Source organism: Miscanthus floridulus, chromosome 8 (genome assembly GCF_019320115.1).
Source record: "Miscanthus floridulus cultivar M001 chromosome 8, ASM1932011v1, whole genome shotgun sequence".
Taxonomy (NCBI): Eukaryota; Viridiplantae; Streptophyta; class Magnoliopsida; order Poales; family Poaceae; genus Miscanthus; species Miscanthus floridulus.
In genome coordinates this window covers 197,730,786-197,758,463 of record NC_089587.1, presented here as the reverse complement: position 1 = coordinate 197,758,463, position 27,678 = coordinate 197,730,786, and the positions used below count along the sequence as shown (strand labels likewise).

Below are 27,678 nucleotides of genomic sequence, written 5' to 3'. Positions count from 1 at the left end.
TCCGTTCTAATGCAGCTATCTAGCTTAAGCTCTTTCACTCTGTCTTCAAGAACAACATTACTCGGCTTTTATAGAAACGAGATTAAGGGCTTGCAGCATCTGGATAACAGGAATTCTAAGCGCTACTAGGGAGGCTAGTCAAAACAATACACCGAAACAGTGAGGATAATGCATAACCAGCACCACATGATCTATAACTTGTGAGCTAAGGGCAAGCCTCAAATTTTATAGTCCAATCAGCATAGGTTCACCACAAAGCCTCCACTAATCCTAGAAATCCATTTCATAGCTTCATCGTGTTGTAGTCGAAGCAGAGGCTGAGGCTGGTGAACCCCAGGTCCTCGTACTCCCACGCCCCGAGCCACTCACCGCATATAGAATAGAACTGACAAAGGACACATAATACAAGTTCTTTGTTCTGATTTATTATGCCTTAAACCCAAGATCGCATAGGCAAAAATAATCATTCACATATGATCACACCAAGAAGCAATCAATTTTTAGATGCAGTCTATAGTTCAATAAAATACAAGCTAGTGTCAGCTGATAGGAAAAGCAAGCTTCCAGGACCTAAGCTAGAAGTTAATCCTGTTACCTAGGTTCTACACTTGCTAAACCAAACCACTCTGATAAAGTATGAGTCTATCAAAAATTGTGAGGAACCATGATAGTCATAGCTACATGACAGGTGGTCCTTTGTCAAACTATTCAACAGGACATAGTGCAAAGATACTATTTAACATAAGGCAACTAAAGCATATAAATCATTATAATGCAAAGATGGTTGTGCATATGCATTTCTCCAGGTAAGGCCACATCACAACAGATCCAATAAAATTGGTGTTACAATTTGTAGAGCCCTAGGGATTTTTTTTTTGCATTTATCAAATTCCGCACATTATAATAAATAAAGAAATTTTTGGCTAGAGTAACATATGCAAACATATTTTCCACGGATAGAGGATAAAGTTATGAATCAAACAAAATTAATTTCACATTATTTGGATCTACAATTATTTCCCTAGGATTTTCACAAGTTTCTGCATGGATTTGTACAATGTGCAAGTTCTCGTTAGCTTGCACTGTTCATCTTCTGGAGAGGACGAAGGAGCAAACCTGCCGTAGATCCACATCAAGGAGCATTCAAAGTGGTGCGTCCAGCTCGCAGCGTTGCGCTGCTAGCCTACCTCCGTCGTCCGCCCGACCCGCCGCTCGCGCCTTTTGCTGCCTGTAGCGCCGCCTAGGGACGCCGCGGCGGGGTCGCCGTGGGAAGGGGCCCGCCGGGGCTGGCGCGCCCGAGCCGCACGTCCGCGCCGGGGTGGCCGCAGCTGCCGTGCCCGCGCCCCCTGCCTGCTCTGAGGTGGCCGGAGCAGCCACGCCCGCACCCCCACTCGCGCCGGGGTCGCCGGGGCCACCGCGCCCGCACCCCTACCCGAGCCAAGGTCGTCGGGGCCGTTTGGGCCGCCAGTCTCGCCGGGAACGCCACGCCTGCACCCCGCCCACGTTGGGAGGAGGAGGGAGGTGTGGGAGCGGGCAAAGTATCGGCCCGCGAATGTAACATCCCGGCCCAGGGCTTAACAGGATACTCATACCAATAAGTTGCAACTTCTTTTCCGGAAGCCCATCTGCAAATAACTCCGAGGTGAAGCGTGCTTGGCCTAGAGCGATGGGTGACCGACCGGGAAGTTCTTCCCGGGTTCGCACGAGTGAGGACAAAGTGCGCAGAAAAGACCTGTGTTGGTCTGTGAGGGCAGTCTATATCCTAGAGAAGCTGCCAAATATAAACGGGCCCGGCCTCGGGGAGGCGGGACGTTACAGCGAAGGTTCACGTTGGCTCGGGTTGACGATAAAGCGGATACAAGACCCGACCGATCCGCAATCGGACGGACTAGATCGCTTTCTCGCCCGATCCAACGGCTCTCGGCTTAGCGGGCGACGTGGCACGACGGTTTTCCCGCTTTTGGTGCACGAATCCTATATAGAGATTGTAAATGTCATTTGTTTAGAGTGTTCCTCACTTCCTCTTCGTACGGCAGATAAATGTATATAGATAAACGCTTTGTTGCCCAACTTCAAAATTACCCACAAGGTAATCTCACATTATTACAGCATAACAAGCGTCAGCGACAAAATCACAGGGTTGGGCAACAAAGCACGCGTTCCAGTGTTCAATAGCCCGGAACAAACAAACGTTGTTCCCTAGTCCCTTGTCAGTTGTCAGTTTGTCACTACAGGCGCTTAAGCAGCCCAACAGAAACAGTCACCCATTTGGATTCGTGGCCAATACTCAGTAGCCGTGTACATGTACACTCTTTTGATAGTAACATGTTACAGTATGTGCCTTCAACACTGGGCTCAACAAGCATCACAGTCCTAATTCCTAACAGGTACCGGAACCCCACATACCAAATTTGCAACTTCCAGATGTGCTAAATGGCAGAGTAACAATCATGCCACCTGCTACCATAGATGACAACTGTTCGCTGAGATGAGACAGCAAAGTGAAACTGCAAACTGCAAAACCACAAGCAATTAGAGCTTCATCTTTAATGAAAGATGGTCAATTCCTATCTGTGTCAAGCCATCTTCAGAATCACTTTAGCACCAATAGCTATACGAGTTAAGTTACAGTATGGTAGGCGCCTATGAACATGGAGTGATTCAGAGAAGATCTTTCGCTAGTTTTGGTGGTACATCTAAAGAATGCAGGTCGTTGGATGGAGCTGGCAGCAGGTGTTTGGCCTCATCCTCATCATTGTCGCTTTCCCCAATGATTGGTGAATGTATTGAATACAAATCATCGTCTGAGTAACATTTTAAGAGAAATAGACAGATGGTTAACAAGATTGTAAATAGTGGAAGATAATATCTGTGAATTCCTCTATATTTGTTTGGCATTTGCATAAAAAGCAACATTATACAGGAGTTACCTAGTAATATTGATTTCTGAAATCTATTGAAATTTTCCATAACATTTTGAGATTTATATCACCAATAATTGTGCATGAAATGAGACATGCAACATGTCCAATGCTCTGATTAGCACATAAGAAAGTAAAACTTCATTTAATCTCCATGGAATGGGTGCAGATACATACAGCTAAATTAACAAAATTAAGAAAGCCCACTGTTCACAGAGAAGGTAAAATATCGCAATATTGAGCAAGACTACAAAGAAATAATTGTTCCATGTCAATGACACATTTTCGTGAAAGTAGCATAACACAGCATTGAAAGTTTGAAACTATAAACTGAGTTGAATCATGCACAACAGGCTATTGTTCTTAGGTTGATACAATACAATTTGAACATTTAATTGAAATCATAGAAACAGAAGGAAGCGAGCAATTGAGAATTCAGGTAGATACTGACCAGATATTTGACGACGAGTTGGGACACGACCTACAGGAGAAACTTGAACGCTTTCTGGTAGAAGACAATCAAAAACTGAGCCTAAATTTTGGAGAAAAGATACAGTCAGCTGCCTATAGTTTCAAGTGTAAAGGAAAGAGGAAACAAATAAATCGGCAGTGACGCTGATACCAACCTACTCTCGCAAGCCTATTCACCCAGGAAGGGATGGGCTTCCCAGTCAAGTTCTGGCAGACATCATCTGTGAAGTGATTGCAGTTCTTATTAATCAAATGGTATGTGTTGCCATGATAATCCCCTGCGAGTTTTTCAATAAACGAGCGGAATTCTTCCTGAGACATGTCTGTTGTACCAAGCCACACCGTTCTTCTGTAGATAAAGCCAGGGCAACTCTTTGATTCCACCTCAAACACACCACTGGATGGGTAGTCGTGGGCTCCAAATCCATATTCCGTGCCATGGACTGTTCATTTTGAAGAAGAGAAAAAAAATGTAAACCTTCTGTAAATTAGTCATTAGATACTGAAATAGACATCATGACATCTAGATCTAGGAAAAATGCAGACATAGATGAAAATTTTTTTAAAAAGCAGTGTTGATTCAGGGATTCGCCAGGTTGTAGCAATCCATCCATGTAATCAAGGAAGGTTGAAGAGATGCTACGTTGGTGAATCCACACTTTCGATACTTAAAAATCTGGCAGAGCAGAAGTGATCATTTTTTTTGCAGCCAGGCAGGCGTGACACGCGATTCTCCTTGAAATTCTTGCGAAGACACAACGGTATTATTTCTATAATCTTTGTTTCCCTGCCCCTTTTTCCCATTGATCAGCCATCTCAATACATGTTGTTCCGAAGAATATATTATCCTACTAATTTGACCATAAAGCAGCAACAATAAAGAAAATATAAAATCAGCATAATCCATCATTCTACCGCAGCAGAACGGATACAGAAAAAGAAAAGGGAAGAGGATAGATCGCCATGGGAACCTTCGATTCCGGAGTGGAAGACGCCGAAGCCGAGCCAGTAGAGGTAATCGTTCGCGGCCGTGAGGTCGTACACGTTGAGCAGCACCGGCGTGGCGGCAGCGCTGTTCCGGGCGCCCATCTCCTCCCCTCCCCTCCCCTCCCGCCCGACGAATGAAGCCCACGAGCCTCCCTAGAGATCTCACGGCCCGCCCACCATGAATGGGCGGGGGTGGCTAGGGCTTGGCCGGAGCGCGGATTCGTGCGGGAGGACGCGGCGTGGAGACGGAGAGATCCCCCTCCCTCTCTGCCTTTTCGATTCGATCTGGTTAATTAAGGAATGATGATCACTGTTTTCCCCCCGCATGTGTCGCTATCTTCACGCTATCGTTTTCTTTTTGAATGATGAGCTGTTCACGCTGTTGCTTAACGTTGGTGAGACTGGTCACTTTTCCGTTTCCCGGCGTTGGGGTGGACGGTGGAGCGGACGGCGTCTCGGCGCGGGGCGTGGCGTGGGCGGTGGCCGCGTGGACTGTCGTGATACCGGACTACCGGAAGAGATGTCGCGGAGACGCGCGGCACAAATCCAGTGCGCGCGCGCAGGTCCGCAGCCCGGACCCGGACCCGGCACCCGGCAGCGTGACTGGTTTGCGCGAATCAAACACCGTCTTCTTCGCCGGTCAGGCGAGAGGCCTGAGGTATTGTAATTATGTACTGGTTTTTCAGATCAGATCCTAGCATATATCATAGTTATTATTATTGATCGCATTGCAACGGAGGGAGTAGGACTGAATTATCATAATAGAATGTGCCATTGCACGATACAATACTTCAATACTCTTTCTGTTCCAAGATTATAAGATGTTTTGTTATTTCTAGATATATACATTTTAATGCATCTAGATATACACTTATGTGTAGATACATAACGAAATCAAGACATTAAAAAAACCCAAATGTCTTATAATTTAGAACAGAGGAAGTACATACTATAGATGGATAAAAAAAAAGAGACTATCATGCGAAGGTCCTAAATTACACCACAATCCCCGACACTGAATTTTTCTTAACCCCTAGAGCGTCCGGAGACAGCGGGGAATTATTGAGAACACATCATCGAAATTTGTTCAGATAGATAAAGCAGTGAAATATTCAGAACACGGCATGGACGGTATTGTCATCAGACTTGTAACATAACGATTTGTGAGGGATCATTTGGAGCCCCACTTCTCCATTGTCGCCGTTGGCATCCTGGACACATGGCAACACCTCAACACCAGTAAGTACAGTAATATCTTTGTCAGTATCACCAAGAGAGCTAGCGTTGAGAGTCCTTGTGATGCAGAACCTGCCGGAGCCTAGGTTGACAAGTTGAGAATCTTTGCATTCCTTCCCTTCCTCTTCTTCTAGCAGGTAAAGCAGCTTCCAAGAGCCCACTGGCTGTGGCTGGGAGTCTATGGCAGTGAGGTCAGCAGCAGCCAGAGCTAGGTGCTGATCTTCAGCGGTGAGGCCAAGCCAAAGCTTCAATTCAGGCACATACTCAACCCTGCCACGGAAGGGTAGAGTCCAGTCTCCGACTTTTCTCCACGTGCGGCTTGCCGTGTCCAGGCAGTAGGTGCCAATGCCATCGACTGATATGCAGATGTGGAAGCCTTCATCCACGTGGATCACTGCATACGAGCTGATCTCGTGGCGGCTGTAGCAGTCCCGGTACACCGGCTCATGGATATACGGCGGTGGAGGAAAGAGTTGGCACTGCCAAGAGTCGATGTACCACCGAGGCTTGCAGACAACAGCCTCAAACTGGAAGCTCCCCAGCGGCATGCTGCCGATAGCCTCCGGTTTAGGAATCCTCTCCATGATGAAAAGGCGGCTGCCGATAGTCTCCGCCGGTTTAGGAATTTTTCTCACCCCGATGAAAAGGCCGCTGCTACTTCTCTGAATCTGCCACCAATTGTCGTCGTCGTCGGCATCGGCGCTGGCATAGGGTACAAAGAGAGAGAAGGGCGTCCACTTGGGCACGTGGAGGCTGGGCACCATCACCGTCTGCCGCGTCTCCACGTCGAAGACGAAGGAGCGACCCAACTGATCTGCCCAGAGCATCTTACCACCCGCGAGGGGAAAGCAATGGACCTTGCATGGCTGATCGTTCAGTCCTGGACCGAAAGCTTGGAAGGTTAAGGTCGGGTTTGGAAGCTGAATCCTCTCCATCTCTAAGGCCGCCGCCGCCGCCTCAACCTGTTTATACTTCTGACGATGATTACCGGCGTCAGCCACCGGTGTCTGCACTGCTGCTGATTCCGATCTATCTCTGATCGTTGTTGATGGATGTGCTGCTATGTTGTTACCGAATAACTGGCGCGTGAGGTCGATGGAGAACAGCGATTTGGCGCCAGTGAGGCGGTTCTCCACGATCAGATTCTGCAACCGCCGCGGCAGACCCATCGTCAGACTCTATCGGCAACTCCCAACTTCGAACTGACCTTAACCGACCGTCCAAAGACAAAAAATTATCGCTCGATTCACTAGCGAGTAATCTGTCAATTATGAAGAGGAATAAAGAGCACCTTCAGTATGCAGCAGCAAACAGATCTAGCAAATTAAAGAACAAAAACCCTAAGAAATACAACAGGGAACAAACGTAAGCAAAGGAAAAAAGAATTGGCTTTCGATCGAGCGTATGAAGGTAACTAGATCCATGCACAGGCGACGGACCCTGACCAGAGGGATTTTTTTTTAATTTTAACACTTTTTCAAAACTAATTTTAAATATAGCATTGTCTGTTTTTTTTTAAACTAACATTTTTTGTCGCGCCTATTGCCTCGGCGCGGCCAAATGCCTATGCCGTGCCATGTATGGTGGCGCGGCAGAGGACTGACGTGGCGGTGACCGGAATTGCTGACCGATGACGTGGAAGGGTCTGCCGCGCCATCGACCTTGGCGCGGCAGTGCCGCGCCCTGATCCGTGGCGCGACAGAGCCGAATAAAACCCCGCGGCCAGTCACGCCTAACAGAGCAGCAAGCCCGCCTGGCCACCGCGCCCGCCGCCCACCCGGCGGTACCTAGACGGTTTAATCGGAACGCATCGCGCCGATAGTGTGAGTTATTTTAAGTATTGCTTGATGTAAAAATCAATAGTGGATTTGTTTCTGTCTTTTGTTGAATTTTTTCACGGCCGAATAGAGAATTTGACTGCCGGTTTCTGAACTAGTTGCTACTTAATCTCGTATGCAGTGATGCCGCGACGCATTGAAACGAATATGAAGCAAATAAATGAAGTACGTGCGCAAGTTGACAAGCTGTCACATAATATTTTCATTGGTTTGACATAAGTTTGACATAACATAACCAACTATGCCTGCAAGTTTCGGACGCCAATAATAGTTCGACCTAACAAACTAAGACCCTAGGAGTGTAAGGATCCCTCGGACGCCTCTGTCTCTTCGGATTTGTTGGCAACACATTGAGAGTGTAGCCAACGTCAGTGTGGTCGCGTCGCCGGTGCGTACGGCTCATACCCTGCAAGTATATGATATGCACGATTACTTAGAATTATTTATGATCGTTAGTTCATGTAGCCTACGTATTTAAAGAAACTATCTTTGTTAGTACCTGTGAGGCTCCTTGGGTATCAAGCGGGGCACCACCTAGCTGAGACATGCCGACCTCATCCTGTGGCCAATCGTCCCACTGGTCGTGTTGCCTGCGGAAGCCCAGAGGGTCGTCGTCGTCGTCATCGTCGTCCTCGATTGCAGGGTCCTCCCCAGCGCTATGATGTGGTGGTGTACGCACCGCGGAAGTGGCACATGTCACCGGCTGAGAAGAGCTGGCTGGTGTCTTGGTGTCCTCAAAGAGGCTGAAGACGTGCCACCCGACTACGCCGGGAGTGACGGTTCCTCATAAGGAGTGTACATGCAGCTCAACTTCTGAGCTAGCTTCCTGCAGCTCTTCTTCACCTTCTGCGTAAATAGACGTTAAAGTTAGTGTATTTCCCAAACTCATATACACTAAAAAAACACTTTTAGAACAGACTAGTTTATGTTTACCTCCACAAAAGCCGCGAGAACACCTAGGCCCCTGTCCTCTAGACTCGTGAAGCCGAACGCTGCTTCGTTGGACATCCTTGATAATTGTGTCGCCTAGGTACAGAAACGCGGTTGGACATTTTTAGTACACATACTTAATACCAAAAGGATAACAAATTGTACCATTCAAGTATCTTACCACATATCTTTGAAGCGGGGTTCTCTATAGTTGTGTATCCTCCCTAGTGGTAACGTCATACACATCTTCGATGACATCATCCTTTGAGTCCTCGTCAATCGCCTCCTCAGTGTATGGGGGCTTGATATGTGTCCTCGTAGACCTGTGAAGCCACCGCAGGTACTCGTCGAAGGTGTGCTGGTCGTGTGGAGGACCCGCATGGACCGGCTGTCGTTCCCTGGTCTCCCACAAGTGGATGTGCGCATTGTGTGTCACGCGTCAATCCTTGGTCTTGTATCTCTTCCTACGGTCATACCTGCAACAAAATGATGTTAGTTGTACCACATACACATCTGAATTATAGCTTTATTATTAATTGATAACGCACCCGTGGAATCCTTGGTTGGTGGAGTAAAACGGTGGTGGGCAGCCTATCATTCTTTCAAACTATCTGCAGACCCTAACGAGCAAGTGAATCTCGACCACGTGGAAGAAAATAAGAGGGACGTTGCAGCGATACTCCTCTGACTCGTCCCTAGTGGCAGGACTAAGATAGTACTGGAGCTCCAGAGCATCCCAAGGATACCAATGTACTTGAACATTTCGTAATTGAGTTAGGCTGTGATATAGTATAGATCGAACAAGACACAGGTATGATAGTAAAGAGAGCGTAACCTGGTGCTGTGTCAGGACGTCGAGACCGTCCGTGTACTCCATGTACTTGCGCCTCGCATTCCCTCTAACTAACTCTGATTCCGTCTAGATAAACAGAGCTGTAGGGAGTGTATCCTGCCCGTTCCATTGCTTGCATTGAACACGATAATGAATTAGCCATTAATAAACTCATCATATGTAACCATATCGAAGAATATAATGAATCGAAGTACTTACCGGTAAACCAGTACTAAGGGGACCTCCCAATGGGCCATCGTTCCCAACACCAAATTGGAGTAGGTATGAGCAACCTCCAATGTTCGCATACCCTAAGGTGCGACGGCAGGCAACGCATAGCTGTCGATACGTCCTATGCCAGGACTGCGCTGCCCTAGCTATATGCCGCTATGTTCTCCCACGGCTGACATAGTATGTCAAGGAAGATCTAGCTGATGGTGTTGCCCGAGGCGTCTAGAAAGAGGAAAGCACCAAGAAAGTGCCAGAGCCACACTCGAGCGAACCTGTCAATCTAAGCCTCCTTAGCCTATGGGTCCAAGTAATCAAAGCGCTCCATGAGCTAGGACGACGAAACACCAGAAGTTTTCCTGAAATTTACCAAAGAAAATGAGACCCGATGGCTGCTGAAAAGCAATACAAGTATTAAATAGGCTTCAATTTCTCACTTATTTTTCTTGGACGCCTCATCATCTAGTGGAAGAAAGCCAGTAAACTGAGCCACTAGTTCCCTCCAGTGATCGTTGTCAACTATCCCTGTCACTGGAACTCTCCCCAACCAAAGGCCAAAAACAGCCTTCACGTCCTGCATGGTCAAGGTCATCTCGCCACAAGGTAGGTGGAACGTGTGGGTCTTAGGCCTCCACCTGTTATAAGAATAGAACGGCTGTTGGTTGCCTCAAATTTGTTACAAGAAAGTTTATGTACAAAGAATGCACTCGCACCTGTCTACAGCTGTAGTAAGTAGTGCTAGGTCAAGGAGCGGAAGACCATGGTTGACAACACGGACAAGCTCGAGGAAGCCGGCATGCCGTATGTACGGCGCATAATGCTCGTCCCACTGGTGTGCCCTGGTGTGTGTGTGGGGCCTCAAAGTAGGCAAGGCCACCTCTACATCGTTGTCACTCAAGATGTGTGCTCGATGCTGGTCGTCGTACTCCACCTCAAGAATGAGGTACAACGGGTGCTGCGTAGGAGGCGCTATCCTATTACAAATTGATAAACTAAGCTGTTAGAGTATTCAAACTAACATTATGTAGCATTGCAAAATTTGAACTACTTGTTATGCAATACGAACACAATATGAAAGCACGTGTATATATTTAAAGTAACATTAATAGATATATCACGCACTAGTAACATAAACAACTTCACTAGGAATATAAGCATTTGACGAAACTTCATGAAGTTATCAAAATCGACGTATCACGCACTAGTAAGTACCGACATTTGTAAACTAGTATCTATACCCAAAATCCCTAACTAAATAACTAACTATAAACTAAATAATAAATACCTAATCAATCCCTAAACGTAAAATCCTAACTATACTAGAACACACAACCTCAAACCTAAAAACTACCTACGTAAATCACAAACAAATTCACTAACCTAACTGTCGATATGGGACCCACGGGATACCCCACAAGGAAGGGAGAAGACCTAGTCTAACTAGGATTCTTTTTATGTAATCTTAGTAGTAGTAGTAGTATTCTGTAATCCTACTAGGAACTCTCATTGTAAACCGACTAGGACTCTGGCCTCCTGACTATATAAAGGAGGGCGGAGTTCCTGGAGCAGGAGGAGATAACGCAACACAACACTTTACAATCAATCCAACGCAAAGGCTAACGCCGAATGTACGTAGGGCTATTACTCAATCATGGTCGAGGGCCCGAACCAGGATAAATCGACTATCTCTTGCATTTACCGTCAAGTTCTGCATACGCTGAAGCCCGAACAAACTACCCCGGGTACCCCCGTGGCAAGATATCAGTGGTGAAACATCGACAGCTAGCGCGCTAGGTAGGGGCTTTCGGCAAAACTGCATCTGAGAGCTCGACGGACCTCGACAACATGATCTTCTCGATGGGATCAACCTTCATTTTTGGTTCATGGATCTACGAGGCAGATGACGATGGCAAGCTCCGAAGCCGTCTCCTTGAAGATTCGGATCACCTATGAAGACTTTTCTATTTCGACGACTATGACGGATGAACTCACCTAAAGATTCGCATAGCTCGTGATGTCCGATCCAACTCAGATTTTGTGGCTTTGCGCATCCAACTCAAACTCAGGCTCCAGCATCCGAGATGAAGTCTTTACCGAGTTCTTTCGAGAAACCAAGTTCTTTTCCAGTGGGGCTCCAGAACGCGGCCTCAGCCTATCAAGAAAACAACTCAGAATACACTCAGAGTTCTTTCAAGAAGTCGGGTCCTTTTCTGTTCGGACTCCACAACATGGCAAAATCTTATCAGGCATGACCCGAAGGATCCCTCGATCTGAATGCTTAGAATGCCACTGAAAGAAGCTTAGGAAGGTCTCATACTAACTATAACATCTCAAGACTGCATCGTCCACTGGCCAGGTTTTGTTCCTGAGGACAATGGTACCCAACTAATCGGCACAGCAATTCTACCCTACCAAGAGGGAGACTCGATCTGTGACCTTGAAGCCTCTACCAAAATCATCAACAACTCCGATAGTGTGGAAACCAACACTAATAACAGAACAATTCACACACGAGAAGTATTCATGGTTCGCCGTCCTCGATCATCTCTGGTCCCCCCAGAAGTACCCGACATCAGGTCATCAGACGAATCTGAGTCCAACATATCACCCTTTATCCAGGGGCACGATGGTGAGACCGAGAGTCAGAGGCAAGCCAGAGAAAGAAGAAACAAATTAAAACAAGGACTGCCAACGCCGTGCTAGGCAACGCAAGGAAGCTTGGGTCAAATATGAGTCAGATCTGGCTGAGTACGACAGGAAAAAATCAGAGCAAGAAGTCAAAGAAAAACGTGCGGCGAATACACCCTACAATAAGATCTGAGAAGCACTAGAAGAACTCGGAGCAACGTCACTTCTAAGAGAAAAATAGGAACAGCTCTGAGACCTCCTCCAATTAGTAGCCCTAAGAATGCACGACGGAAGGGCCCGCTCAAGACTACCCGCCAGGTCAACATCTCATAGGAAGGAAGATCAAATTCAAAAGAAGTCCACTTTCAAGAGACTTAGACCAAGCGGAAGTCACAGCAGAGAAAGTAGAAGGGACCACAGTCAAAATTACCGAATCAAACAACCAAGGAAGATCAGAAGCAAAATACCTATTCAGACATCCCCGCAGAACTACTCTCACCTAAAACGACAGTTGGCAGGAAGGAGGTGCCGAATCAGAATACAAAGACTTGCTTCAATACGACTGCCTCACAAGTTCAAGCCATCCAACCACTCTAAATATGATGGCAAGACCGAACCAAGGCAGTGACTTAGAATTTACTCGCAGTCGATTGAACTAGCCGGAGGAGACGACGATATCAAGACCTTATTTTTTCCCATGGCACTGGAAACCATGCCCCTCCAATGGTTCGACAAATTAAATCCAGGGTCAATCAGAAATTGGGAAGACTTGCAAAGAGTTTTCTATGGAAATTTCACGGGTATCATTACGCACCCCATCGCCCACGCAGAATTAAAAGGACTTAAGCAGAAAGGAGGCAAAACTCTCAGAAATTACTATCGACGATTTGGCGAACTATGTGCTCAAGTACATGACATCATAGAACGGGAAGTAATCAAAGCTTTCTCTCACAGGAATTATGGCTAGGTGGCAATTTTAGGACTTCTGCAAAGAAAACCCGAGAAGCAATGAAGAATTTAGACACACAGTAGAAAAGATGATTACTACAGAGGAGAAGACACGAGAAAGGTTCCCGGATAAAAACAACCAAGACAACCCGGACAAGCGAAATCATCAAAATATCAGACATCAGGAAAGAAAACGTGGACCAGACAACACTGTGGCGATGGCTGATAAATCAAGAAAGTTTTCCAAACCCAGAGGGTATGACGACATTGAAAATATGCGTTGCATTTTGCATCCTAAAGGAAATCACACCACTAGAAATTTTTACACATTCAACGAGCGATACACGAGAAAAGATAATAAGGTAAACACTAAAGAAGACAATTAGAAAAAAGATGAAGACAACTACGAAGACAAGGGATTCCAAAAATCCAGGGGGGACAATAGCAGTAATCTTCGCTGGAGCCCTAGATTCTAGAAGTAAACATCAAGAAAAGCTAGCTCTACGAACCATCATGGCAGCAGAACCGGCTACCCCAAGATATCTCAATTGGTCACAGTATCTAATCCAATTTTCAAGAGAAGACCAATAGGACTAGCATAGGAAACGTAGGCCATTACCCACTGGTTCTAGATCCAACTATCACTCGCATGACTGTCACTAAAGTACTAATCGATGGGGGAGCTGGACTCAACATCATCTTTTCAGAGACGCTAAGGAAGATGGGACTACAACTCATCGAGATGATTACACCAACGAGCACCCCTTTTTATGGAATAGTACCCGACAAGGCAGCTATGCCACTTGGACAAATCACTCTACCGGTTACTTTTGGCACTCCCTCAAACTACCGAACAGAGTTCATCAAGTTTGAAGTTGTAGACTTCGATTCATCATATCATGCAATCCTTGGGTGCCCAGCACTAGCAAAATTCATGGACAATACCGCATTACCCGTACCTATTGCTTAAGATGCTAGGGCCTAACGGTGTCCTTTCCCTTCGAAGTGATTTGAAGCGCGCTTTTGACTGCGACGTTCAGGCAATTCAAATTGCAGCCAAGGCACAAGCCACCGATGGTAGAAAAGAAATAGTCACTATTTGCTGCAGAAATGAGCCCAGAAGAACTAGAGATATTGGCTAAAAAGCCCAGCATCCTCGCACCACCAAAAGAAGCCAACATCAAGCAAATCGACCTGGGCACCGGTGATCCCTCCAAAACAGCAACCATCAGCGCCCACCTCTCGGCAAAACAGGAACTCGCGCTCACCAACTTTCTTTGGGACAACAAAGATATCTTTGGTTGGAAGCCGGCCGACATACCAGGTGTCCCAAGAGAGTTGGCTGAGCACAAAATCGATGTCAATGAAGGCTCAAAGCCTATGAAGCAACGGCTATGACGATTCTCACCCGACAAGAAGGCAGCAATTAAAAAGGAAATCACAAAGCTAATGGCAGCCGGATTCATCAGAGAAATCATTCATCCAGATTGGCTAGCAAACCCAGTTCTAGTACAAAAAAGAACACGGATGAGTGGCGCATGTGCATCGACTACATAGATCTCAACAAACACCGCCTGAAAGATCCATTCGAGCTACCACGCATTGATCAGATAGTTGATTCGACAGCAGGATCTGCCCTATTATCCTTTCTTGATTGCTATTCAAGATATCATAGATTGCATTAAAAGAATAAGACCAGAGCAAGACATCTTTCATCACTCCATTCAGCACCTACTGCTACAAGACCATGTTGTTTGGACTCAAGAATGCTGGTGCCACATACCAAAGAGCTATCTAAATGTGCCTTGGTGATCAGATTGGCGAAAAGGTAGAAGCATATGTGGACGACGTAGTAGTAAAAACAAAGAACCCGGACACACTAATTGAAGACTTAAGGCAAACCTTTGAAAACCTAAAGAGGTGGAGGTGGAAATTGAACTCAAGCAAGTGTGTATTCGGAGTTCCTTCAGGACAACTACTAGGATTCTTGGTCAGTCATTATGGAATCGAAGCCAGCGCTAAGCAAATTCAAGCCATAACAGAGATGGGCCCTCCTCGAAGTGTCAAGGATGTGTAGAAACTAACAGGCTACATGGCGGCCCTCAATTGCTTCATATCAAGACTCGGCGAAAAAGGGTTACCTTTCTTTAAACTACTAAAGAAGACAGACAAGTTTGAGTGGACAGAAGAAGCCAACGAAGCTTTCAAAAGACTCAAGACGTACCTCACAACCTCATCCGTTCTCACACCTCCAAAGAAATACGAGGACATGATGTTGTACATTGCGGCAACTTCTACTATGATCAACACAGCGATAGCTGTAGAAAGAGAAGAAGAAGGGCGCATATATAAAGTACAACTGACCTGTATACTACATCAGCGAGGTACTGTCAGAATAAAAAATCCTGGTACCCGCATGTGCAAAAACTACTCTATGCCCTTTTGATCACTTCACGCAAGCTTCGCCACTATTTTGAAAGCCACAAGATTACTATGGTGATAGATTTCCACTCGGAGACATCCTACACAATAAAGATGCAACATGGCGTATATCTAAGTGGGCAGTTGAAATTGGTGCTCTGAATATCGATTTCACTCTACGGAAGGCAATCAAATCTCAAGCCCTTGCCGATTTTGTGGCCAAGTGGACTAGAGATTCAACAACCCATGCCAAATACCATCCTTGACCATTGGAAGATGTACTTTGATAGATCGCTCAAGCTAGGCGGAGCCGGTGCAGGCGTTCTCTTCATTTCTCCAGATGGAAAACAACTTAAGTATGTCCTTCAGATACTATAGCAAGCCACAAACAATGAAGCAGAATATGAAGCCCTCATCCATGGACTCCGAGTAGCAATTACTCTCAGAATTAAGCGATTACTCGTATATGGCAATTCGGCGGTAGTCGTCAACCAAGCCAACAAAGATTGGGACTACACCAAAGAAAACATGGGCGCTTACTACGCTGAAATACGAAAACTCGAAAAATATTTTCAAGGATTGGAAATTCTACATGTCCTGCGCGATTCTAATATTGCAGCAGATGTCCTCGCCAAGCTCGGATCGAACAGGGCGAAGGTCCCACCCTAGCGTATTCATAGAGGAGTTATCAGCTCCCTCTATCAATCAACCCGGTGAGATAACCCCTAAACTCCCAGCTAAAGGCACCCAGATCTTGGTAATCACCACCTCATGGACCCAGGTTTTTATCGATTATATCAAAGAGAATAAGTTGCCAGCAGATAAAGCGGAGGCTACCCGAGTTGTCCGTAGAAGCAAGAACTATGTCCTAATAGGGGACAACCTATACAGAAGAGCCGCATCATCAGGAGTACTCCTAAAATGTGTCTGGTTAGAAAAAGGCAAAGAGATCTTAAAAGAAATACACTCAGGTTGCTGTGGAAATCATGCAGCTTCAAGAACACTAGTCGGTAAAGCATTCCGAACCAGATTCTACTAGCCAACTGCTTTGAAAGACGTAGAAGAACTTATCAGAAAATGCAAAGGTTGTCAAATGTTCGCAAGACAAGCTCATGTACCAGCTCACAATCTGATCTGCATCCCTCCCACTTGGACCTTTCTCCTGCTGGGGGCTAGATCAAGTAGGACCTCTCAAGAAAGCAAAGGACGGTTTCGAGTACATCTTTGTAGCAATTGACAAGTTCACCAAGTGGATTGAATACAAACCACTCGCAAAATACAGCGCAACCAAAGCAGTTGAGTTCATCCAAGACATTATGTATCGCTTCGGCATGCCAAATTGAATCATCGCAGATTTAGGTTCTCCCTTTACAACTATAGAATTCCTAAAGTTGGGCATAGGATTGTGGTTTCGGCATAGATTACGCATCAGTCGCACATCCAGAAGCCAATGGATGGGTAGAAAGGGCTAATGGACTTATAATAGCCGGATTAAAACCAAGATTATACAAAGAACTAGTGGGCTATGGATCCAAATGGATTGAATAATTACCCAAAGTAGTATGGGGGCTACGGACTTAAATAAGCAGAGCCATCGGATACTCACCCTTCTTCCTAGTTTATGGATCAGGAGCAGTACTACCTGCCGACTTAATCTGGATGTCACCAAGGATAGAACAATACGACGAAGCAGAAGCAGAACACACTCAGAGATTAGAACTCGACTAGTACAGAAGAAGTCAGAGTAAATGCTACCCTTCAATTAGCCAGATACCTCCAAGGTTTAAGACGCCATTACAACAAGAATACCCAACCTTGATCACTCCAAATCAGAGATCTAGTACTAAGAAGAATATAAAAAAACTGACGGACGCCATAAACTACTCAGTCCATGGGAAGGTCCTTTTATTGTCACAAAAGTTACCGGACCAGGCACGTACAAGTTGATAACTGAAGATAGAAAAGAAATCAACAATACATGATACATCAGCCAACTAAGGAGATTCTACGCATGAAGACAACACAAGGAAGAACATAAATACAAGCCACAAGAGATCAACGTTCATGATCAGTAAAGATAGCGTTCCTCGACAACATATGTCTCATCATGGCTTTCCCCCAGTTGTTTTCACTAAGCATGTAAACGTTCATGATCAATAAAGATGGTATTCCTCGACAACAAATGTCTTATTATGAATCTTCCCGAGTTAGTTTTCACTGAGCATCTGGCTGAGAGCAAAAGAGCTGAAAAGATGCTTGAGCTCACCGATAAGGGTAGCTAATAAGCTAACACCCGGATCCAAAAAGCAAAATGGCTGAAATCATGCCTGAGCATACCGGCTGAGAGCAAAAGAGCTGAAAAGATGCTTGAGCCCGTCGATGAGGGTAGCTAATAAGCTAACACCCAAACCAATCCTAAGATGTTTTCTACAACCAGACGAAAGCCTAGACAAGCACTCGACAAATCAAGAAAGTTTGTCAAGACAATGATCTACAAAAAACCAAGTTGTTTACACGGCACAAATAAAAGCCAGACAAGCACTCGACAAACCAAGAAAGTTTGTCAAGACAACGATCTATAAAAACCGAGTTGTTTACACAGCGCAGATGAAAGACAGACAAGCACTCGACAAATCAAGAAAGTTTGCTAAGACAACGATCTACAAATACTGAGTTGTTTACACATAGCAGACAAAAGCATGACAAGCACTTGACAAAATCAAAAACATCCAGGCAAAGAAGACATCAACAAAAAATAAAGGATCTTCATTCAAAAAGAAATATAATATTCTTATTACAGACGCTGGAGTAATAAATTCAAAATACATCAAGCATCGCCATTAGGAGAAGAAATATCAATATCCAGATTATCTACAATCCTCCTAGCCAAATCTTCGACCTCAGGCTCCATCTTTTCAACAGCATTAAGATATTCTTGACTCTTGGCTTTCTCTGCAATCTTGGACAGGGGCATCTCCGAAGCAAGAACCTAGACCTGGGCAAGAACATTTCTGGTACATAGTTGGGCACATCTCTTCATGAACTCCTACAAACAGGTCAGAACTTGGGGAATAAACTGAGCCCAAGATTGACCATCATCCGATGGAGTCCGGAGAAGATCGGCTACTGACCGAAATGATTTCCACAAAGCATTCTAGTTCTCAGTAGTCATCGCCAACTTACCAGTCAAGACTTCAACTGTTTTTTGGGCCTACACAAGATCCCTGTCAGCTCCATGCCTAATCAACTTGGCAAGCGCAAGTTCTTCTTCAGCATGAGTAATTACCTCTTAGCCCTGTTGTGACTATTGTGAGCAAGTGTCTTCATTTCCTCAATATCCTCTGAGAGCTTCTGCTTTTCAACTTGGAGAGCTAAACCAGGCACCAAAAACAAGTCAACAGAAAGGAAAATTCGAATACAAGAGGAAACAAAAAGAACCCGCAATACCATTGCACTCATTCTTCATGGCCTCCACAGCTGCATCCCTTTGTTTTCCTACCTCAACCACCTGGGCATGGAGAGCTTTCTCCTCTTTTTGGTGCGTTTGACGCTCGGTCTCCATCTTGGCCCGACAGAGATCAAGCTCTGTTTTTAGGGCACTAACCTCAGAAGACAATTTTTTCTCAGCTTTAGACAAGAAAAAGAAGCTGGTATGATCCTGAGAAAAAGACTGAGCAAAAAGAGAAAGAGAAAAACAAGACATAAGAACAGAAGAAAGACGAACATCCAAAGAAAGAACTTTAGAAAAGACTTACCTAGAGTTTTTCACCAAAAGAAGTCACGAAGGTCCCCCAGGCAGCGGTCAGCTCTGATAACCGATGAGTGGCATCGAATTGTTGCACCACATCATCATCTAGACGCTGAACGCCACTAGGAAGAGGAGCAGAGGGAGAAGCCGGCTGAGGCAAAGAAGACAAGACCAGGGCCATACCCTAGGAAGCACCGGCTACCTCCCTAGATGGCTCCATAGCCACTGGCCACGATCACCTCCGGGGCCAAGCAAATCAACAGCAGCAGGGATCACCGAAGAACCCTGTCACCCTCATAGCCACCTCACCGACCGCACATTCTGAGTCCAGAGACTCAGAACGCAGGGGAGCGCTAGAAGACTAAAAAGAAGTCGACTGAGGGTTGAGGGAAGACAAAGGTCCTGCAAGATGATAAAGAAAATCGATGATAAGAATATGAATCAGAGAAGGGGAAAACAGAAGCAGAGAAACATAACCAGAATTCACTCACTTAGCTATCCTTTTCTTCATAAAACCCCCAAGACCAACAGTAGACCTTAGAGGGGGAACTATAGAAGCAAAAATATCGTCGCCACCTTGCAACTAGGAGTGGCATGGTTGAAATCGGAGCTCCAGAAGAACTTCGAGGTCGACGATCGCTTACTACAAGAGAATAAGGTCAAAGTCACAACAAAAAGAAGTGTTCAACAGTAGAAAAGCAGGAAAACAACTCACCGACACATAATAAGGGCCGCATCATCCTCCTCCTCTTCCTCACTCTCAAGCATGGCAACCACAGCGCCATCTGAAAAAGAAGAAAAGTACTTGGTTAGAGGCAAAAGCAAACAACAAAAAGACAACATATTAATATGCTCACCTAGGAGCACGCTACCTATAACTTGAGTACCTAGGATGAGTACTCGATTGATAAGACTTCTTGGCGGCAGACAAACTGGAAGAAGAACAATCTGCTCGCCCCCTTTTTCCAACACTGCGGGGAGCTCGAGGAACTAGACGAGGAACATACTCTACATATGTGTCAAGAATGGCAGAAGAAACACTAGGAAACATCGTAGTGGTTTAAAACTTACTGGTTAAAGATGTCGCAGCAAGATTCTCCCCAAGCTCCACAATGGCGGGGCAGTCGTCAAGGGGAATCGGATCAACAAAGTTACGCCCCAATTCCTATAAAAGAGTAAAACAACCAAACAAGAAATATTAAGCGAAAAGTGCAGACAGCAAAGGAAATACGAAAAGTACTAGCATAAGAAAAAAACAACTCACAATAGGAGGCGGGTTGTTAGCACAATACTCAGAGACAGTATGCGGGACGACGCTTACTCCCTTCAACATCTTCTGAAGGCGCTCGAGCACCTCCTCATCAGTCAGCTCAAGGGCAGGGACCATACGAGAAGGGTTCTCCACTCTAGAGTATTCAAACCCATAGTTTTCTCGCTCCTTCAGAGGTTGTACACGGCGGTGAAGAAAACTAGAGATGATACCAAAGCCGGTCAAGCCTTGCTGTTTTAGAGCACATATCCTCTCCAAAAATGGCTTGATCGCCTAGAGCTCATCCACCGTCATGGGATTCTTCTCCCATCGGTCGTTAACCACGGGACCAGAAGAAGAATGGACAGCAAGAGGAGGGATCATATTGGTGGCATAAAACCAATCGGCACGCCAATCCCTCACAGAATCAACCAAATCATAATCAAAGAATCTACCCTTATGACCCTGATGAAACTGAATCCCACAGCCACTAAGAACATGGGTGTCATCGCTGCGGGGTTGGGGCTTCAGACGGAAAGAAGTAACTGAAAGAGAGAAAGAGAAGGAAGGATTCCAAGAAAAGTTTCACAAAGATGAACAAAAATAGAAAGATGATGGACAACATTGGGAGTAAGATGGTTCAGGCTAATCCCAAAATAATTAAGAAAGCGATGAAGAAAAGCAGAGGCGGGAAGGCAAAGACCAGCATGAATAAAGGAGACAAAAAGAACAATCTCACTAGAGCCTAAGGTTGGAACCCGATGCTGGCCTAGGAGCCCTCCACTCAGCAATCTCCTTGTCCTGGATCAGGCAATCACTGACCAGCTCATGCAACTGATCCAGACCTTCTGAGCAGCCCTCATGGCCATGAATTCTTGATTTTCAATCATAGAAAGTGATGCCTCCTCGTCTACAAAGGTTGTCCTAGGACTTGCTCGTGGTTTTCTTCCTACCCATATACTAGCGAAAGCAATAAGGAACTGAGAAACAACGGCGGTCAGGTGGCGACGCTCAGATGATGGTGACAATGGCGACGACAGAGTAAGAACTAGGGTTTCAAGGCAAAAGCAGGGTAGTAAAGAAAAAGAAGAAAGAAGGCCTTTAAATATGTTTTTACGGCAATGAAAATGCGGCCCATTAGGCCCGTTTCAACACGGCATGTGAACGCAATGGTTCATTTCCCAACACAACTAACAAAGCAAAAATGACGGACGACATACTTCTACACAATGGTATAGTTCAACAGGCAGATTTCAGACTTATCCATCTAGCACCAAGGCAGAGTTAACATATTGCTATAAAAAGAACTCGTCAACAATGAAGCAACGAAGGGTCGCCACACAAGGAACACAAGAACTCGGTTCTTATTGAAAGAACTCGGCAATCTCACAAACAACCAGGACATCAGCAGAAAAAAGAATGACAACCTAGAAAACAATATTCTTTCCATTATAAATGGCTTCAAAAATTACAATATTACACATCTTACAAGATCCAACGAACTCGGTACTACGACGAGCAAGGTAGCAAAAAGGAACCTAGACACAACTAGGCTCTCGAACGACTACGTGTTCCAAATCGCTACTTGGTAGAACTAAACCACACTCGGCTACACTGTTTTCTTCAAAGGATAGACACAGAACATCCGAGGCAGAAGTCAGCAGCACGGCGAGACAACATGGAACAGAGAAGCCCAGTAGGCATCTGTCTACCCAAGTCCGATGTGACACCAGATCAGGCGTTGATCTACACCGGACAGTCGCAGGGCAGGCAAGGGGGATTTACCCAGAACTGTTGGATGAAGGAACATATCCCGCATCACAATACTTCCTCTAACTACCGCAACGTACCTCCTGGTATAATGCCGCTGCGAGATTAGTCCACCTCTAATCTCTATCACAAGACTCTCTCTAGCTATGACAAGATATACAAGAACTACGAGATACGTCCGGGGGCTGCTCTACTTCAGAAACTATCATATTCATGGCTATGAAGATTTCAGACCACGCAACAAAATGCTCGATGAACCAAAATAGCACACCAGGAGGGTATTTATAGACCAAAGAAGCGGTGCACATGGATCAGGAGCACCAACGGAACAAACCTAACAAAGGGCACAGTGAAAAGACAGAATTCAATGAAAGAGGACTCAGGCGTGAAGAAACAGTACTCAAGGACAAGCATATTCGAAAGGATATACCAACACTGTACAACTCATGAAGCAAACAGCATTTACACTCAACCACTATCATACAACCACATCTAACAACAACAGACTACCAGAGAATATGCTAAGACCCTGCACCCGAGTTCTTTTTGGGTAAATGAACCCGGATATACGCTCGGGGGCTGCAACAGAAGAGGGTTTTCAGCTCTTTTGAACAACATAAGATTCAAGACCCTCCAGCTTCCTCGTTCCAAATAGCAAGAGTCTCGGGGGCTACACTCAGTGAGTGCACTTTTTTTCCTTGAAAAAAGCGCACGTCACCAAGAAGACTTCTTCAAGACAAACCACTTTAAGGACTTACAACAAAAAGAACCCGGACCTAGCTATATCCAAGTTCTTTTTGATAAAGAACCCGGGTATATGCTCGGAAGCCCTTCGACGAAGAATCAGACCAATTTCAAGACAAGACCCTCCAGCTCCTTGTTCCAAATAGCAAGAGGCTCGGGAGCTACACCCAGATGGGAGTACCTTTTTCTTCAAAAAAGCACACACCACTCGAAGATCCTAAGAAGCACTACACGGTTTCACTCAAGAAAGCACTCGAACGACAGCTTGTTCCTGCTCGGCAAAACCTGAAGGAACAAGATGAGGCTTCCAGAGCTCAACCATGAAGTGCTCGGGGGCTTGTCAATATGAGATCCACGGGGGATACCCCACAAGGAAGGGAGAAGACCTAGTCTAACTAAGATTCTTTCCATGTAATCTTAGTAGTAGTAGTATTATTCTGTAATCCTACTAGAAACTCACATTGTAAACCGACTAGTACTCTGGCCTCCTGACTATATAAAGGAGGGCGGATTCCTAGAGCGGAGGAGATAACGCAACACAACACTTTACAATCAATCCAACGCAAAGGCTAACGCCGACTGGACTGTAGGGCTATTACTCGATCACAGTCAAGGGCCCGAACCAAGATAAATCGACTGTCTGTTACGTTTACCGTCGAGTTCTGCATACGCTGAAGCCCGAACATACTGCACCGGGTACCCCGTGGCAGGCTATCGGTGGTGAAACATCGACACTAACTATCCTAAATCACTAATTATCCTAAATTTGACAAACTATCATAAATCAATAACAATCATAAAACACTAACTATCCTAAATTACTAACTATCCTAAATCACTAATTATCCTAAATCACCAATTATCCTAAAATAATAATAATCAAAATAACATAAAATCGAGAGGGAGCTACCTTAGGAGTGGGCGGCCTTGACGCACCGACGTTCGTGGCGCGGCCGGCGCGGGTGCTGCGCGGCGGGAGTGGGCGGGCGGGCGGGCAGGGGTGCGTGCGGGTGGGCGGGCTCACGCGCGATATTTATTTGGTCCTGCCGCACCATGCTCCGTGACGCGGCAGTGCCGCGCCAAGATCGGTGGCGCGGCAGAGCCTTGCCACGTCACCGGTCGTGATTCCGGTCGTCGCCACGTCAGCCCGCTGCCGTGCCACCATGCATGGCGCGGCACAGGTATTTAGCCGCGCCAGGACAATAGGCGCGAACAAAAGTGTTAGTTTAAAAAAAAACAGTCAGTGTTAGATTTAAAATTAGTTTTCAAAAAAATGTTAAAATTAAAAAAAAATCACCTGAGGCGGTCGGACGGAAAGGGTAAGGGCCAACGCGGTGCTCTGCAGCGCCCCGCAGAGGATGGCGGCGGGGAAGGTATCTGTATTCTGTTCGACGATAGTACATGGCATTCAGTGTACTACGGCCGTGAAAGCAATACGGTCATACTCATACGTGCAATTGTATCTACAGCTGAATTTTGATTGGTCGATACGATAACCATAATTATTGGCCCAACCTGATGTGAAGCCCAAGTCAGCCCACCAAGTTAAAAAAGAAAAGCTCCATGTTTATGCAGATAATACGGGCACCGTCTCGTCCCTATCATCACCAGCGACCGTCGTCTGTCGTGTTTATTAGATACCCGCGCCCCAGGTCCTATAAACCCGCTCTGCTCGCTACTTAAACTTATAGTAGTTCCTCGCAATTAGCCTGGTTATCAGTAGTTTTCTCTCGCAACGAATCAGGTTCAGTCGGCTTATCTGTCGAGAAACGATCGGCCTCGTGAAGTACAAGGTGGACGTCCCGCCGTCGAACTTGGATACCACGTGGTGCGCCGTCAGCCCGCAGTAGCGCCTCCGGAGGTGCTGCATACAGATTTCGGAGATCTTCCTGAACATGAGGTCGTCCTGGATGAACGGCTGCTCCATCCACTCCGGGAGCGGCATCCACTGCAAACCGTGTTCACTGTTCAGAAGATCATATATGCTGACTTGCTTTGGCGAGCCAACGCTGAACAAGCGCCGAGTACGTCGTACCTTCGCTGCTTGGATTTCCGTTTCGTCGATCTTGATGTCGTTGGATAGTGGTCTCAGCACGCAGATGAAGAACAGGTCTGACTTCTGGAACGCCACCTTGTGTGCGTGCCTGCCACAGATTGATCGAGGGCCGCAACGAGCAGATATATGATGACGTTCTGTAAATTTGGATGCCTGATGCCTGCATGTGCAGAATTGTTCTATCGCGCAGCACGAGTGCGTTACTGAATTAAACCACTAGCAAATAGCATGCAGAGCCATTACCTAAAAGCAATCAGTTCCACAAACTCAGTGTCAACCTGCATAATGCGCGAAGACACTGTGTTCATGATTGTTCCATAAAAAAAATTCTGAATCCAAGAATGAATACCAGAACAATCTAACGGCGTGTTCGTTAGTTGGTTTCTGGGCTGACTGGTGCTGGTTTGTTGTGAGAGAGAAACAATGTTGGTTGGTTGAATAAGCCTGGCTGAAATCAACAAGCGAACAGGGTTAACTCTCAAACAATCAGAACAATCCATTTCTTACTCCAGTCTCCTCCTTGACCTCTCTGACCACAGGGCAAGGAACATTCAGCATTTAGCCCTTGTTTAGTTCTCCTTAAAATCTCTTCTGACTGCCACAGGGCAAGGAACATTCAGCATTTACATGCATGCATACATCCATGATCGAAGTACTTCATAACGTCTGAACCCTTACCGCATGAATGAATCCCGTTGGAAGTTTCCAAGCACCAAGCAAACTTGAAGCAGAATACTTCTCTTGTACTACAAGGACCTTGTCGGGTTCTCAAGAAATAAAATGCCATCAGAATCAGAATGAAAAACACACGTAGCAAACTTATTAAACTCTTCTCCTTTTCTCTTGCAGGAATCTAAATCTTCTCATTACCGGGGGTGTTTGGCAGGGCTTCTCCGAATCTGAGGAGCCAGAGCCGGAACTAGGGGGAGACCTACCAAACGCCCTTAGCACGCGTCAAGGAACATGCACTAACATATGAGCGACGTACGGATATATATATACCTCAATCTGGTCGTTGATCACGAAGCTCCTACTCCAACCTGGTGAGAAGCATTTGCAGGGAGCATGCAGGGCTCGTCAGGGATCCAGTAGGTTAACATCAGATACGACTCCTCTGCGTGGTGATACCTGAATCCTTCCTGCACAGAGGCACATAGCTCACTGATGCTCAAGTAACATCATGAACGGGGTTCGAACCCGGTACGAAAAGAGAGATTCGTAACATCACGTAATAATAATTAACCACATTATTTACAGTTTTGTTTGGTTACGCAAATATACCTTTACTGCTAATGGAATGTACTCGGAGCGATCCAACGGTAACTTGAGCCACACCCCTTTCTTGCCCTGTAAAAAAGCACTACTGCCGTGATATATATAAGCACCTGCTAGAGCTCAACAGGTGTGAAATTTTGCCTTCACCACTGGAGAGGTGATTCGGCCGTGGTGACGCACCACCGACTTCCAGTAGGAGAGCGACACCGTCAGGGACCGCGCGAACGCGGCCACGTCGTGCGGCAGGCGGTCGGCGTCGACGACCATTCCGCCGTACTCGTCCTCCCGGGCCTCCAGGACGGAGCTCTCCTCCGGCGCCGCCGTCGTCCACCCGTGGCCATTGCCGTTCCACCAGTTCACGCGCGCCACCGAGTTCACCGCCCTCCGCATCCGCATCCTACCGAACGAAGAGAAGGACGCCCGAGCCCTCGTCGCCGGCTCATGATCTGAGTACAACGACAGCACGGTCGAGCTCACAAAGCTGCAGAGCCAGCGCGAAGAAAGGGCTGTTTTGGCGAGACAAGTCGTGTATATATGCATACCTCTAGAAGAGTAGGCGCAGCTCAAGATGCTCGCACCGCCGCTCCGGAACGCCGCCCACAAGCCCGCCGCGGCCGAATCGAGGACGAGGCTGCCCTCCATGAATCCCACTGAGAAAGGCGGACGCGAACGCGAGGGCCACCGACACCGATCGAGAGCACCAAAGCCACGAATGAACGCCAGCCGCACAGATCGACTGACGTGCTACGTACTTAACTGCTGCGCGCTCTGATCTCTGATCTGTGTTCCGCGGCTGATCGATACGAGTTTTTGGAAGTGATCCGCGCGCGACCACAGAATAATGCTCGCGCCGCACTGCACTGCACGCACGAACGCTTTATGAAAATCCCACGTGGAATCCACGTCACTGTCACAAGAACGATAACAAGCTGCGTGTGCCAGCGGCGTGGGAATCGTCGCGGTCCGGAGCAAGCTAAGCAATGTATCGGCAGCTTTCCTAGTAGCGTGTCGTCGGTCACGAGCATGTTCCGAGAACTTACACAGCTACACTGCTCCAAGCATCAACTTACGGCGATCGATGAGCATGTGTCAGCGTGTGCGAAAGCTTATCCGATGACAAAAAACCATGCTGATATATAGGGAGGGTGAGAGGCTCGTATATATGCAAGATGCATGGTGCACACATGGATTGCAGCTTTAGGTGGCCAGTGCCTCGCCACTCGCCAGCTCCTCATCGTATAGAGTCGTAGCACTGTATCAATTACGCCCAATGCTCTCGTGCTCTGGATCGCAAAATCAATAAGTGGTTGGCAACACTGTTTGCACTTGTTGTTTGTTGCAGGCAGTACAATAAGGACTGGGATTACGTTCGGATTGTTCCGAAACGCTTTGAGAA

General features: G+C 46.3%; 2 protein-coding genes and 1 pseudogene across 2 annotated transcripts; all 3 read right to left on the bottom strand.

Moving 5' to 3' along the window:
• Positions 1-2,238: 2,238 nt before the first annotated feature.
• On the bottom strand, positions 2,239-4,703 carry LOC136474502 (deSI-like protein At4g17486). Its single transcript, XM_066472071.1, has 4 exons — positions 4,364-4,703; positions 3,548-3,835; positions 3,373-3,453; positions 2,239-2,804 (listed from the first exon to the last, which is right to left on the bottom strand). Exons 1-4 carry the CDS (start codon positions 4,479-4,481, stop codon positions 2,662-2,664), a joined length of 630 nt encoding a protein of 209 aa, XP_066328168.1. The 5' UTR covers positions 4,482-4,703; the 3' UTR covers positions 2,239-2,661.
• A 788-nt stretch (positions 4,704-5,491) lies between these two features.
• On the bottom strand, positions 5,492-6,784 carry LOC136470470 (uncharacterized). Its single transcript, XM_066468306.1, has one exon. The coding sequence runs from the start codon at positions 6,782-6,784 to the stop codon at positions 5,492-5,494; it is 1,293 nt and encodes a 430-aa protein (XP_066324403.1).
• Positions 6,785-24,626: 17,842 nt separating this feature from the next.
• On the bottom strand, positions 24,627-26,924 carry LOC136470469 (nudix hydrolase 8-like; annotated as a pseudogene).
• Between the last annotated feature and the right edge of the window lie 754 nt (positions 26,925-27,678).

Excerpts from the sequence above, each read along its gene's own strand:
- LOC136474502 (XM_066472071.1), bottom strand. The coding sequence starts at position 4,481 with ATGGGCGCCCGGAACAGCGCTGCCGCCACGCCGGTGCTGCTCAACGTG. Across the intron at positions 3,836-4,363 it reads CTTCCACTCCGGAATCGAAG|TCCATGGCACGGAATATGGA; the intron begins GTTCCCATGGCG and ends CAAAATGAACAG. Across the intron at positions 2,805-3,372 it reads AACTCGTCGTCAAATATCTG|ACGATGATTTGTATTCAATA; the intron begins GTCAGTATCTAC and ends AATGTTACTCAG.
- LOC136470470 (XM_066468306.1), bottom strand. The coding sequence starts at position 6,784 with ATGGGTCTGCCGCGGCGGTTGCAGAATCTGATCGTGGAGAACCGCCTC.